Source organism: Rhizopus delemar, genomic scaffold (genome assembly GCF_000149305.1).
Source record: "Rhizopus delemar RA 99-880 supercont3.5 genomic scaffold, whole genome shotgun sequence".
Taxonomy (NCBI): Eukaryota; Fungi; Mucoromycota; class Mucoromycetes; order Mucorales; family Rhizopodaceae; genus Rhizopus; species Rhizopus delemar.
Genome location: NW_027137831.1, coordinates 1,009,200 through 1,022,059, shown reverse-complemented (window position 1 = coordinate 1,022,059; position 12,860 = coordinate 1,009,200). Strand labels below are relative to the sequence as shown.

At 34.2% G+C, this 12,860-nt stretch overlaps 5 protein-coding genes across 5 annotated transcripts; 4 read left to right on the top strand and 1 right to left on the bottom strand.

Annotated features, from left to right (window-relative positions):
* Positions 1–1,585: 1,585 nt before the first annotated feature.
* On the bottom strand, positions 1,586–2,425 carry RO3G_07132 (uncharacterized protein; the record flags this gene model as incomplete). The annotated part of the gene is made up of 1 exon (XM_067661722.1): positions 1,586–2,425. One exon carries the CDS (start codon positions 2,423–2,425, stop codon positions 1,586–1,588), a length of 840 nt encoding a protein of 279 aa, XP_067517823.1.
* A 559-nt stretch (positions 2,426–2,984) lies between these two features.
* RO3G_07131 (uncharacterized protein) lies at positions 2,985–3,122 on the top strand (the record flags this gene model as incomplete). The annotated part of the gene is made up of 2 exons (XM_067661721.1): positions 2,985–3,032; positions 3,072–3,122. 2 exons carry the CDS (start codon positions 2,985–2,987, stop codon positions 3,120–3,122), a joined length of 99 nt encoding a protein of 32 aa, XP_067517822.1.
* Positions 3,123–7,635: 4,513 nt separating this feature from the next.
* On the top strand, positions 7,636–9,421 carry RO3G_07130 (uncharacterized protein; the record flags this gene model as incomplete). The annotated part of the gene is made up of 3 exons (XM_067661720.1): positions 7,636–7,666; positions 7,814–7,984; positions 8,046–9,421. The coding sequence occupies 3 exons, from the start codon at positions 7,636–7,638 to the stop codon at positions 9,419–9,421; spliced, it is 1,578 nt and encodes a 525-aa protein (XP_067517821.1).
* A 341-nt stretch (positions 9,422–9,762) lies between these two features.
* On the top strand, positions 9,763–10,422 carry RO3G_07129 (uncharacterized protein; the record flags this gene model as incomplete). Its single annotated transcript, XM_067661719.1, has 1 exon — positions 9,763–10,422. One exon carries the CDS (start codon positions 9,763–9,765, stop codon positions 10,420–10,422), a length of 660 nt encoding a protein of 219 aa, XP_067517820.1.
* A 455-nt stretch (positions 10,423–10,877) lies between these two features.
* On the top strand, positions 10,878–11,654 carry RO3G_07128 (uncharacterized protein; the record flags this gene model as incomplete). Its single annotated transcript, XM_067661718.1, has 1 exon — positions 10,878–11,654. The coding sequence occupies one exon, from the start codon at positions 10,878–10,880 to the stop codon at positions 11,652–11,654; it is 777 nt and encodes a 258-aa protein (XP_067517819.1).
* Positions 11,655–12,860: the final 1,206 nt, after the last annotated feature.

The window sequence follows — 12,860 nt, the reverse complement described above, 5'->3', positions numbered from 1 at the left end:
CTTTTTATAAAGCAAATCCCAATTTTTTTTGTATATATGAAGCAATATTTATTGCAATATGAATGGTTAATAAAGAAGTATATAAGCTATATGAGTGGTCTATAAAGAAGTATATAAAGCAATATGAGTGGTCAATAAAACCTGTACGTAAAGCAATATGAGTGGTTTAGAAAAGAGCAAAAAGACAAATAAAGCATTGATTTGAAAAGTATCATTCGCTGCCGAGCACCATTAGATATCAAATGGATAGTAAACAGGAGCCATAACATAACTGATGTAAGTTGCGTCTTGCGAGATCAGTTAACGAATAAATGTACCAGCAGACTCCTGTCTCTGCCACAAATCTTGTAACTTCTCTTAACCAAAAGATTAACGACGGTTTAAACGATTTGTGGCAGAGACAGGAGGCAGTGCGATCAACAATCAGTTACCCGATGTCACACGATTCTAAGACATTTCGCAAGATTGATAATATATCTGTTAACAAATTTGCACGATTATTTGCAGTGTCACACTGCAAATAATGTGGGGACTTTGACGTAGAATTTTAACAGACCTAACTATTATAGATCCGTAGATTTTATAATTTTTTTATGAGATACCATTATATCTTGCTGTATTGCACCTTTTTGAAATTTGAAAAAAGATTTAGATGCGAAAAAAAATAAAGAATTGAACAATATTTTTATTGTTTTTGTAGGGTAAGTATTCATAAAGTTATTCATGTTTTAAAAAAGTGTCTTTTTTTTTACAGATGATCTTTTTTTGTAAATCCTGTTCCTCTCTATTGTTCAAAGACCGATGTCTTCTTTTTTTTATTTTTGAGGGCAAAATGCGGAAATCAAAAGCATTTTGCGATTATTTTGTTCAGAAGAATACATATTAGGAAGGCAGTCTGTGGTTTTTAGCTTAGGTCATTAGAAATGTGTAACAGAAAGTAACAAAATAGTCGTGTTTGAAAAAAAAAAGACGAAGTAAAAAAAAAATAGATTAAGTAAAAAAAAAAAAAAAAGAGTATAGCAATAGAAAGTTCATTGTTCAAATGAAAACAATAATATAACAACAAATATACTTTATAGAAATGCAAATGTCTTTATATTATAACAAAAGAATACGCGTGTATTTTAAAAAGAATAAGAAAATAAAGAATCTCTGCTAACATTTTGTTACAAGGCAGTTACAATGCGTTGCAAAACCCGGACACAAAAATTAAAAGACCATGCAAATCCCTATAAATCGTCGTCTAGTCGAGCATTTAATTCGAAATTTTGCACAGGTATAGTGTCACGTATATAGTACTTATGATCCAAATTTGGAACGGAGAAATTAATGTATGACTGAGTTATGATCTTATGAGCTATTATCTTCGAAATTGTGTTTTTTTGGATAAAGTTTTTCTTATTTAATATTTGATACTTCCACCTCCAGCTTTGATTACTGCCTTAATACGTTTGGGCATACTTCTGTAGTATGGTTCTACATCATCTGGTGTAAAAGAATCCCATTCTTTGCATACCCTTTGCCATAGTTCATCAACATTGGCAGCACGGTTGTCATAACTATGCAGCTTGTGCTTCAAGTGCCTCTATAGATACTCTATAGGGTTGAGAGCAGGGCTTTGTGCTGGCCAGCCCTGCAATAATTGTACCCCTTTTCGCTTCATCCATCTCTTGGTATGTTTGGAGGTATGCTTAGGGTCATTGTCATGTTGGAAAATGACGTCCTTATGTTTCCAGTCATAGTAATCGAGCGTATCTTTGTATGTGGTTCCCAATATATTGGTATAGGTTTGCGAGTTCATATTACCATCAAAGATTTGACAAGCATAACCAACCCCTTTTGCTGTCATGCAACCCCACATCATCAGGGATCCACCTCCGTACTTTACTGTCTGCTTTACATGGTGTGGTCTGCTTACTGCCCCATCTTCTTTCCAAGTGTAAGGGTTGCTGTCTGGCCCAAAGATGTTTATTTTTGTTTCGTCAGAAAAGATAACCTTCTTCCAGTCATCAACAGTCCAGTTTTGATGCTTCTTGCACCACTTAAGGCTGTTTTTTTGATGTTGGTCACTCAAGAATGGCTTGCTTTTCTTCAGTGTAGCTTTAAAGCCAAGTTCGTTCATCAGCCTTTTTGCTTGCCATTTGCTCACCGAACATCCAATTGACTTCAAATAAGAACATACATCAGAAATAGACTTTAAGGCACCAGATCTGAGATTTAAACGAAGGGCATTGGTGCGGAGATTCTGAATATATTTTGGCCTTCCGCCCTTAGGTCGGATATAGTCTGGTTTTAAGGTAGCCTTTAAGCGACGTACAGTACGATCAGAGACCCCAGTTTTTACAGCAATAGTTGCTGTGGTTTCGTTGTTATGTAGGCAAAGTTTGACGCTGTCAATCTTACTAGAGCTAATTCTGCGAGGCATTTTAAAAAATTGAGAGTGGGAAAAGTTACGTAGTGAGAAACATTTTTAAAATGTAAGAAACTTTAGTGAATTTATATACACCTTACAGACTGAGACTAGGGCTACAGGATGATGTAACTTTCATTTCACAATGTGTAATCCCTGTGATGTAATGATGAATAAAAGATGAATAACCACTTTGACGTAAATGTGCTATATTAGTCTATGGCAAATTATGCTATAAATGACTAGTGTATGACGTCAATTCAGGCCCAGTTTAGCATAAAATAAATTTCTCTATCTAACGGTAGTTAAATTACGTCAATACTGCTAATAGTCGTTGATCTATCCCATGAAAAGAGTTTTGTGTCCGGGTTTTGCAACGCACTGTATAATTAACAAATGCATACAAAACGTTTTTGTTTATCAAATAAATGGATGGCTTTATTGTTTTTTATAACGGATAATATAATAGAATATATATTTTTTAAGCTGATGCTAGTTTATTACTTACTTTATGTTTGCACATGGGTGTAATTTGCCATTAGCCATTAGCCATTAGTCATTAGAGATGTTAGCAATGACAACTTTCTTTACCAAAAAGAACTTTTCAGCAATAAACAACAATGTAAGTTTAATATTCTTATAGTTTCTTTAAGTTGGAAAGAACAACTTTGCTCATGAGGTTCATGTTCGTCATCCGAATGTGTCCCATTAGGAATTCTTAATGTAAGAAAAAAAAAGAAACCGACATTAGACTTCGTTATTATTTTTGTTGTTATAAACTTACATTTGACCAGAACTTGAGCTTTCTTTTTTATCTTTTGTACCTTTGGAATCTATTGTATTTCATGAAACAAAACCAGGGAGAAAAAAAAAAGCTGTTCTACTGCTGTAGTTCGTTAAGATACCGACTTTTTTTGTTTGTTTTTTTTTGTTTTTTTTTTTTTTTACCTAAAATAAAAAAAAGAAAAAAGAATACTCTCCATGTTGAAGATATTGCGCTCAAGTAATAAAACTTGGTCAAGCAATGTATAAGTTATTTTTTGGGATATCACTAAAAGTAAACTACATGAAAAGCAACTGTTTTTGACTTATATGTTCAGACAGTGAATAAGTGTAACATTGGTAAAAATGAGGCTACAAAGAAAGCACTTCTCTCTTTTTTTTTCTTCTTCTTCTTCTCTTTTTTATAAAAGGTAAATTCTTAATATTATATATATTCCATTCCTGTTCTAATAGTACTTTTACTTTAGTAAAATCGTATTGCCTGCTTTCTTAATGTTTTAAATGGTCTTTCCAAAGTCTCTTTCCCGGGATTATCGTTGCTTCTTCTTTTACTTGCTGGTATAAGCTTGGCTGGTGTTATTTTTTTCTGTCTTTTCTTTTTTCTTCTTTTTTTTCCTGGTTCATCTAAAGCAAGGTACTATTACTTTTATAAAATATCCTTCATAACTAATAGTAATTATAGATGCATGCTGCTTCTTTTTTTTTTTTTACTTGTTGGTATAAACTTGACTAGCGTCTTTTTTTTTACCTGGTTCATCTAAAGTAAGGTGTTATTACTTCTACTTCATGTACTCAATAGCTAATAATTATTATAGATGCATGCTGCTTCCCTTTTCGTTATTTGTTGATATAAGCTTAGCTAGTCTTCTTCTGATCTATCTAAAGAAAAGTACTATTACTTCTATATATACGCGATCGCTAATAACTGTTATAGATGAATGCTGCTTTGCTTTGGCCTCTTTCTATCTTTTTTTTTTCTGTGCTCGCTTCGGGTTTTAAGTACTGATGTCTTTTCTTTTGCTTTGAGTGCCCAAGTCATTGCGTCCTTGAATCCTTGTGTCTTTGCATCCTTGAGCTTGGCTTGGCTTTTTTTTTTGTGAAAACTTTTTGAGTTCCACGAGATTAATCGATGTATTTTTAGATTAGATGATGCTATTTTGATGACATTAGGTAAGTCGAGTAAGCTTTTAAAACACTACAAGCAAAGAGATACTGTATATTGTTATTATTATTTTATTTAAATAAAAAAAAAAGCTATTTTTTATAAACCAAATCCCTATTTTTTTGTGTATATAAAGCAATATAAGTGGTTCATAAAGAAGTATATAAAGCAATATGAGTGGTTTATAAAGAACAAAAAGACAAATAAAGCATTGATTTGAAAAGTATCATTGGTCCCCAATTTATTTCTGACGTAGAAAAGACTATGAAAAGCAGCTACCAAGATAGACGTCCTCGCACAGTAAGGATTAAATCTACTTAGAACTCTGAACTATCACTCCCGTCAGTAGCTGCATTAGCAAGACGTAGAATAAATAATAGAATTATAGGTCTGTAAAGTATGGCTGACATCGTCGTCGGCATAAATACGCATTCAATCACAGATTTTGATATTGCTGAACAGAAAAGCATATAGTTAACAATGAACGGTTCGCAGAGTTTGCACGATAATTTCCAGTGTGATTTTTAAAGCTGATTTTGTATTCAAACGATGCTCCTTTTCATGGCGATTCGAATGGTATGCTTTTCAGTGTGGTTGGATAATTCTAACGGACGTTATTCAAGAAAATGTAAACGAAAATAAGGGAAAAGGAAAATAATCAGCTTCATCGCATCGGGAATTGAATGAAAGGAAGTCACAATTGGCCGACATTATTTTTCTTACCCATTATTTTCTACCCTCACAGGATACATCAAGAAGACGATCTCTGGACGCATTGTTCACCCAATGTGCCAGCACACCAAACAGAAAATAACACCAAAAGAATCAACATGAAAAAGGAATATTCAATGGATACATCATTTACTTTATTTATCAAAATCACCATAATACCCTTCACAATTGTACATTTTCCCCAGTTACCTTATATTAATATGTTATTTCAAAGCATCTATTGTTGTAATGTAATAAAACGAGGGCTTTCTTCCCGCTAAATTTAATTTTGGCTGCCGAACATTTTTATTTTGCACGTTCAAGCAATTGAAGTCAAGAACTAGTTTAGCTGTTGATCTTGTTGTTATTGTACATTAATAGTCTCCTACAGTCTTCTATTAATTGGTTTCTGTTATAACTTCACCGTATAGCGAAACTAAACATAACATACAAATTAGCAACTGTCACAGATTTGTCTGTCTAACAAAAATAAGGATCAAGTTCCGTATTTCGGTCCGCCACTGCACCCAAACCCTATATTCTAAGATATTATACATCGGGTATTTTAACAGTGGAACATCGTGTAAAATAATACGAAATTGAATTTTCAGAATAGAGATGTAATTTTTGTACCAAAAAAAAGCTAGAAAAAAGTATATATTATATCTGTAAAGATATATTGATGTTTACACTCTGCATGCTGAATAAAATGAAATCGTGTTTCTTGTAAAAAAATTTTCGTCTCTTTTGTACTACATAAATCCATGATAACTTTCAAATTGGGAAAATGAAAAATTCGTAAAACCAGTGTATGATTTTTTAATTTCAACAAAGACCAATAAAGTATATCTATTGGATTGTAAGCTCGGAAATAGAACTGTTTGAGTTGCGACGTTCTCTTAGCAAGCATACTGTATTTGCTATACTGCAAAAAAAGAAAAAAGAAAAAAGAAAAGTATGCTTAGTTTATGTACTCAAAAAAAAAGATAAAAAAATTGTTCGTTTACACTGAAAAGATAAAGAACAATATTTCTTAAGTTGCGAAAGGGAACATAGGCTCAATGATTTTATCCAACGAAGAGTAAAATTAATTGATTACAATTGGAACAACAGAATATATCATAGGAAGTAATAAATGCAAATGTTAAATAAGAGATAAAATAAAAATGAACAAGGAAAAAAGAAAAAAAAAAAAGAAATACAATTTTCCTTTTTTTGACCACAAGGAAAATAACTTCTACCACAGATGATAAGGCAATGTTTAAACGACTAAAGCTAAGCAGAAAATAAGGAGGAATGGGTTTGGTAGTCATTTTTATTTTTAACTGCAAAAGAAACCAATAATATTTAACATCAAACGGAATTTACAGGTTTGAGATTCCTTATAGCCAGAGACTATAAAAAAGAGCTATTGTTAAAGAAATAAAATAGTGCATCTTTAAGAGATTTAGAAAAAAAAAAAAATAATGTTGAAATTAGAGAATTGCAATGTCGGAATTACTTGCATGTGAAAAAAAGCAATGTTGGAATTACTTGCATGTTAAAAAAAAAGAATGTTAAAAATGACATTTCAAACGAATACCTACTTTTACAAATTGCCTTAAGTTGAACAAAGCCTACATACAGGATCCTTGTTTTATTCATAGAGTATACAAAGATTTACTTTGGGTTTTAGAAAGCGGTTTTAGAAATTGCACTGAAATTGGAAATGTTTTTTTTCAACCAAGAAAAAAAAATCTAACTGAGATGTCAATTAGAGATGTGTTAATTCATTTACCTTTGTTTGCTAATTGCAATTTCTTATTCAATGTATCTATGCTAATTTATGTGCTTTTTGTCCCAACTTTAAGAACATCATCACTTTGTCTTTTTTCTTTTTTTTTTTTTTTTTTGTAAAGTAGTGCAGTTAAGTAAGCCAATCAATATGGTACTGAATATGACGGGAAAGGATTCAAATCTTTCAACAGAAAAGTTGAATTGATTTTACTCGATGAAAAATGTATTATTATTTAGTCGCAATTGTATGATGTCGTAATATAGCAACATCAATTGAAATTTGTTAAAGATTCTTATTCTTTGATTTTGGAGTTGTATATAAGGAGTTCATAAAGCGACATATCAAGTGCATAAAAACTGTTATTGTATTCATACAAAAAAATAAGTACTCATGAATAAATTTGATATCATTGATTTACAGTAAAACCATATCTCTATAAATAAATATGAGACTTCTGCAATAATTGCCTTTGATCTGTTGTTCATATCGGTATTTTAAGAATCACATCGGGACCTGTTTTTAAGAACGGTACATCAATGTAATCCTATTTGATAAATATTGTTAAATCAATAAACAACTCACATCATCATTGATTGATTCGTCCAGAAGACAACATGTCATATTTATCCATTATCTTTCCTGAATCTTCCCATTCTCTTTGTATCATTATTTTAACCGATGAATAGAAATAGCGGTAAAAATTTACATATTCAAAAAGTATAAATAACATCAATTGTTGTTGTAAATCAAACAGTATATAATTAGTAACGCAAGTTCTTTATTGTATTTATAATGTACTCTTCAAGCCCATACAAATTCCATTGTTACTACGCCCAATGCTCTGGATGAGAAGCAGGCAAGTACCAATTTGTTACGCAATGGACTCTTGCTCGCCATAGAAAGAAAGAAGCTGTTAAAGGTTTGTTACTTACATTAAGATAGTTTTTTTGCTAACGCATCATATAAACAGGTGAATCAGAAATAATTCCAGAAGTTAACACCAATAATGAAGTGATTCCCTCAAGTGAAACTGATTCTGAGAATGATGGTGATGAAGACTTTTCTAATTGGCAAGTCATTGAAAATGATGAAGATGATGCCTCTAGTTGTATGGATGTTGTCGAATTCAATGTGCCCAAAGGTAAAAACCTTCTAGAATTGTTTTAATAAAATATAAAATACTTACTTTGTCAAACGTTTAGTTAAACTTGAAGGATTCCAAAGTGATGTTGTTGCTTTCATAGCAATTTTCTTGACGTATTCCCAGCTGTTTTTCATTTCTGAATATGCTGCGGAAATAGTTATGAAATTTGCTAATGATCTTGTTGTCCTCTTACATTACGAACCAATCTTCCCTACCAAGTTGGACACTCTTCGAAATGCTGTTGGAATTGACTATACCTACAAAGGTATGTTTCGCCTTGTTGTCTGTCCTGAATGCCATACCCTGTACCAGCCTGAAGAAGTACACTGTGATTCGAAGTGCACCTTTTCTGAATTTCGCATCACATGTAATGCCCCACTCTTCAAGCCTGCTACGATTGGTGCAAGCAAAATGTACGCCAACAAGGTCTCTGCATTCAATTCCATCAAGTATGCCTTGACTGTGATGTTCTCTCGACCAGGCTTTGAATCAGCAATAGAAGCATGGCGCTATCGTACTCGTCATAACAACACCATGTATGACATCTATGATGGTCAACTTTGGAATGAATTCAAAGATAGAGATGGTAATTTATTTACCAGTCAAGCTAGATCTCTTCTTTTTACGTTGAATGTCGATTGGTTTCAGTCATCCAAAAGAAACGTGTACTCTGTTGGTGCTATCTACTTGACAATAAATAACCTTCCAAGATCCATCAGATACAAAAAAGAAAATATCATCTTGGTTTGCGTTATTCCTGGTCCCAAAGAACCCAAGGACACACAAATCAACAACTATTTACAAGTTTTGGTAAATGATCTGAAGGAACTTTACTACGATGACTTCTTTACCTGTACGGCTGAATCTCCTAACGTGCCTGTCCCAGTTCGTGCTGCTCTGTTCTTGATTGCTTGCGATATTCCTGCTAGCCGAAAGGTTAGTGGGTTTACTTCATTCAATTCCACTGTACCTTGTAACAAGTGCTCAACAGCATTTCCTGCTCGTTATAATACTCATTTTCAACGTGATTTTTCTTTTGGTCTTGAAGATATTGATGCTTGGTCACTTCGTACCAATATTGAAAACCGTTATCATGCAAAAAATTGGAAAGAAGCAACCACCAAGAGACAAAGAGCCGACTTGGAACAGAAGTTTGGTACTCGGTTCTCTGCCTTACATGATTTGGAATACCTTGATCTTGTTCGTTGTACTGCCATTGATCTAATGCATGGCCTTTTCCTTGGAACAGCAAAGAAAATGGTTAAAATACAGTGGCCGTCAAAATTGGTCGCATGTTTTCATATTTTGCCTACACAGACTACCTTCTACTTTATTTCTTGGCTTATTACAATGATGTATACACCATTCGAAAGAGCAAGCTCTGGACAATTAGCTGGTAGTGCAAACAACGCCGTAGAGCAAATATATTGGTAATAATGGGCCCTCAAATTCCGACGGTACATGCGACCAATTTTGACGGCGTTTATAAGTAACATAATATAGTTACAAAAATGAGGCTTAATTGTAGATTTTTTGTATTTTTTTTCTCTCTTTCTTCTTTCATCGTATTATTATTTACGTGTAAGTGTTTTTTTGCTAAATTGCAACACGCCATTAAGACATTATACCATTGCAGATCCGACATGCGTGCAATTTCAAATGACAAAGTAAACAACATCTACTCATTGCTGAGATCCAAGAAGTCAAACAGCAAAGTAGCGAAACAAGTTGGCGTTAGTCGTACCACTGTCCAGAAGTACTGCTCATCTCTTAAGATGAGTAGAAATGTTGATGAAGGTGGTCGCCCATCTCTAATTAGTCAACGCATGGTGAACTACATCTGGAGATTAGTCACCTTAGGAAGAAAAAATAATGCTGTAGAAATCCAAAAAGCTCTAAAAGAAGAATTTGGGATATCTTTAAGTGATAGTACAGTGCGCCGCGTTCTTAAAAAAGCTGGCTTTATAGCATTTGTCAAGCCTCAAAAACCTTTGCTACCTAGCCAAAACATCATGAAACGCCTTCAGTGGGCCAAATCGCACCAACATTGGACTGTGGACGACTGGAAACGAGTCATATTCTCAGATGAGACTAAAGTAAATCGTTTTGCATCCGACGGAAAGGCTTATGCATGGAAACTACCCCATGAGGAATTGAACTCGCGACATGTACAGCAAACCGTCAAGCATGGAGGCGGCAATACCATGGTCTGGAGCTGCATTACATGGGAAGGTGTTGGATGGATAGTTGATGTTGGTCATTGTATGAATAGTGAAGGCTATCTTGAGGTCTTAAAAGATGATTTACTCAAGACAATGGAAAGTTACGGCTTGGATTCCTCCAAAATGGTGTTTCAGCAGGACAATGATCCGAAGCATACATCGAAGGTAGTGAAAGAATGGATTGACCAGCAGTCATTCGAAGCATTGGAATGACCTCCTCAATCACCAGACCTAAATCCCATAGAGCATATGTGGGCACATTTAAAGAGAGAGCTATTTCATAGCTATGAGGCACCACCAAGTAGTATGCATGAGCTATGGGAGAGTATAGGTCAGAACTGGTATGCCATTTCTAAAGAAGAATGCCAGAAATACATCGAAAGTATGCCGAAAAGACGTGCTGCAGTCATTAAAGCAAAAGGTCGTTGGACTAAGTATTGATTTTTTTAAATAAAGTGTGTAAAAATGCTTATATATAAACGCCGTCAAAATTGGTCGCATGTACCGTCGGACTTTGATGGTCCATTGTTACCAATACATCACCTCTATGGCGCTGTTTGTACTACTATGTAACTCTCCAGAGTTTGCTCTTTCGAATGGTGTATATATCATTGTAATAAGCCAAGAAATGAAGTAGAAGGTAGTCTGTATAGGCAAAATATGAAAACATGCGACCAATTTTGACGGCCACTGTATGGCGTACAACCATTTGTGACCTTACCCATGAATTATACCTGACTGATGTTGACTTGAAAGAAATGCAAAAGGAAGCAAACGATATTATATTGCCAGCACAATACACGCCAATCAATCAGAAAATTGCCAGCGATTTCTCTGACTTAAAGGCTGATGAATGGAGAACCTGGTGTCTTGCTCTTTCTCCTCTTTTGCTCAAGTCTCGTCTTCCAGTCCGTCATAAAGAAAATTGGGCAAAGTTTGTACAGGCCTGTCATATCGCATGTCGTCCATGCATTACCCAAAATGAAGCCACGATAGCACACAAGCTATTCCATGAGTTTGTCCTTGGTGTTGCTGAATTGTATGGTCCAGAAATGGTTACTCCAAATATGCATCTTCATCTACATTTGAAGGACTCCATTCAAGACTTTGGTCCAATCTATGCATTTTGGTTGTATGGCTTTGAAAGACTTAATGGCGACATTAAGAAGATGACGGTAAACTATAAAACAGCATTCGAAGTTACATACATGAAGAAGTTCCTTTCTGTTGTACACTATGGTGACTACATCCGTAACCTACCACAAGGAATTAAACAGAATCCAGTGATGATGTCTTCCTTTGTCTATTTGTCACCAACACCTTCTGATTCCCTTGTTGCTTCATCTGTTTCAGCCAGCTTTGATTTCAGCTTATTTGTCAGTGCTCCGGCTGAAGGAAAAGATACGATGCAAGGAGATTCCGGGCCGGGTATTTGTCCTACCTAGATGCCAAATATAGCAATCGATGCAAATAATTTTTCCGCATCGAATGGTGTTACTTTCGAGGCAGTCACGTTTAAACTCAGAGAGATATGGCGCTTGCAACACGAAAAAACCTCTTTTGAGCTGACCCCACAAAAACGATGCGGAGGGATTACTCTACCAATATTTGTACAACATCAGCAAGCAGTACCGCAATCGATGCAAATAATTTTTTCCAATCCAATGGCGGTACTCATAGATCTCTCACTGTAACACACAAGGAGGTACAGGCTTTTAAAGACGAAAAAACCCCCTGGTCGGACGGACATTATGCTACCAGAAAGGATTACAAGCCGAATTCTTGTCCTACCAATATGACAAGCTTATCCATAGGTAGAAACAGTGTTTCCGCATTTAATGATGGTATTTACAAGGTGATCACATCGAAACTCAGCTTGGTATCCGTCTTAAAGCGTGAAAAAAGTGCTTTTGCTGATGGACAAGAAATTGTACAAGTAGACTGCAATCTGAATATTGTTTCTAGTTACACTTAAGGTATTCTGAGAATCTCAGATGATATTTCTACATTGATTGCTCATTCTATTAAAGATTGCCCTTCGTAGTATCTTACATAACAATCGTAACATATACCCAGTTGTCATGTAATGAAAAAAATGACTGAACAATAATAAGGAAAGAGTGTAAGTCCTGCATGAGACTGGTTTATATTTCAGTTTAATGTAAACTAAAAATATTCTAATTGAAGTCAGATATTTATATCTTATTGAATGAATGGCTTGATATCTTCTACTGTAAGCGTTCGTCTAATCTTCAGATACTTTAGCAAGTGTTATTCTAATTATGATTATGAAAACTTTTCATTTGTTCTTTTTTATGTTTGTGATAGATTATCTTTTATTCTGTGGATTCCTCACTGATTGAATAGCGTTATTTCATCTATGTGAGATCAGAAGAACTCATGACATTGGATTAGATTTCTAACAACAGGAAAAAAAATTATTACTTTAGTTCATACTTAACGAAGTGTTGTAAGCATAGTTATTTTCTACACGACTCCAGCTGAATTATAATAAATAAAGATACGCAAAAGATTAAATTATGATTAAACAATTCTACACTTTTCCAAATTTAGAACAATAAGATCAGTATTTGTCATCCTAGAGAGTTTAATCAATTGTCAACCCCAAAAGTAATTAGATCGAAGTTAAT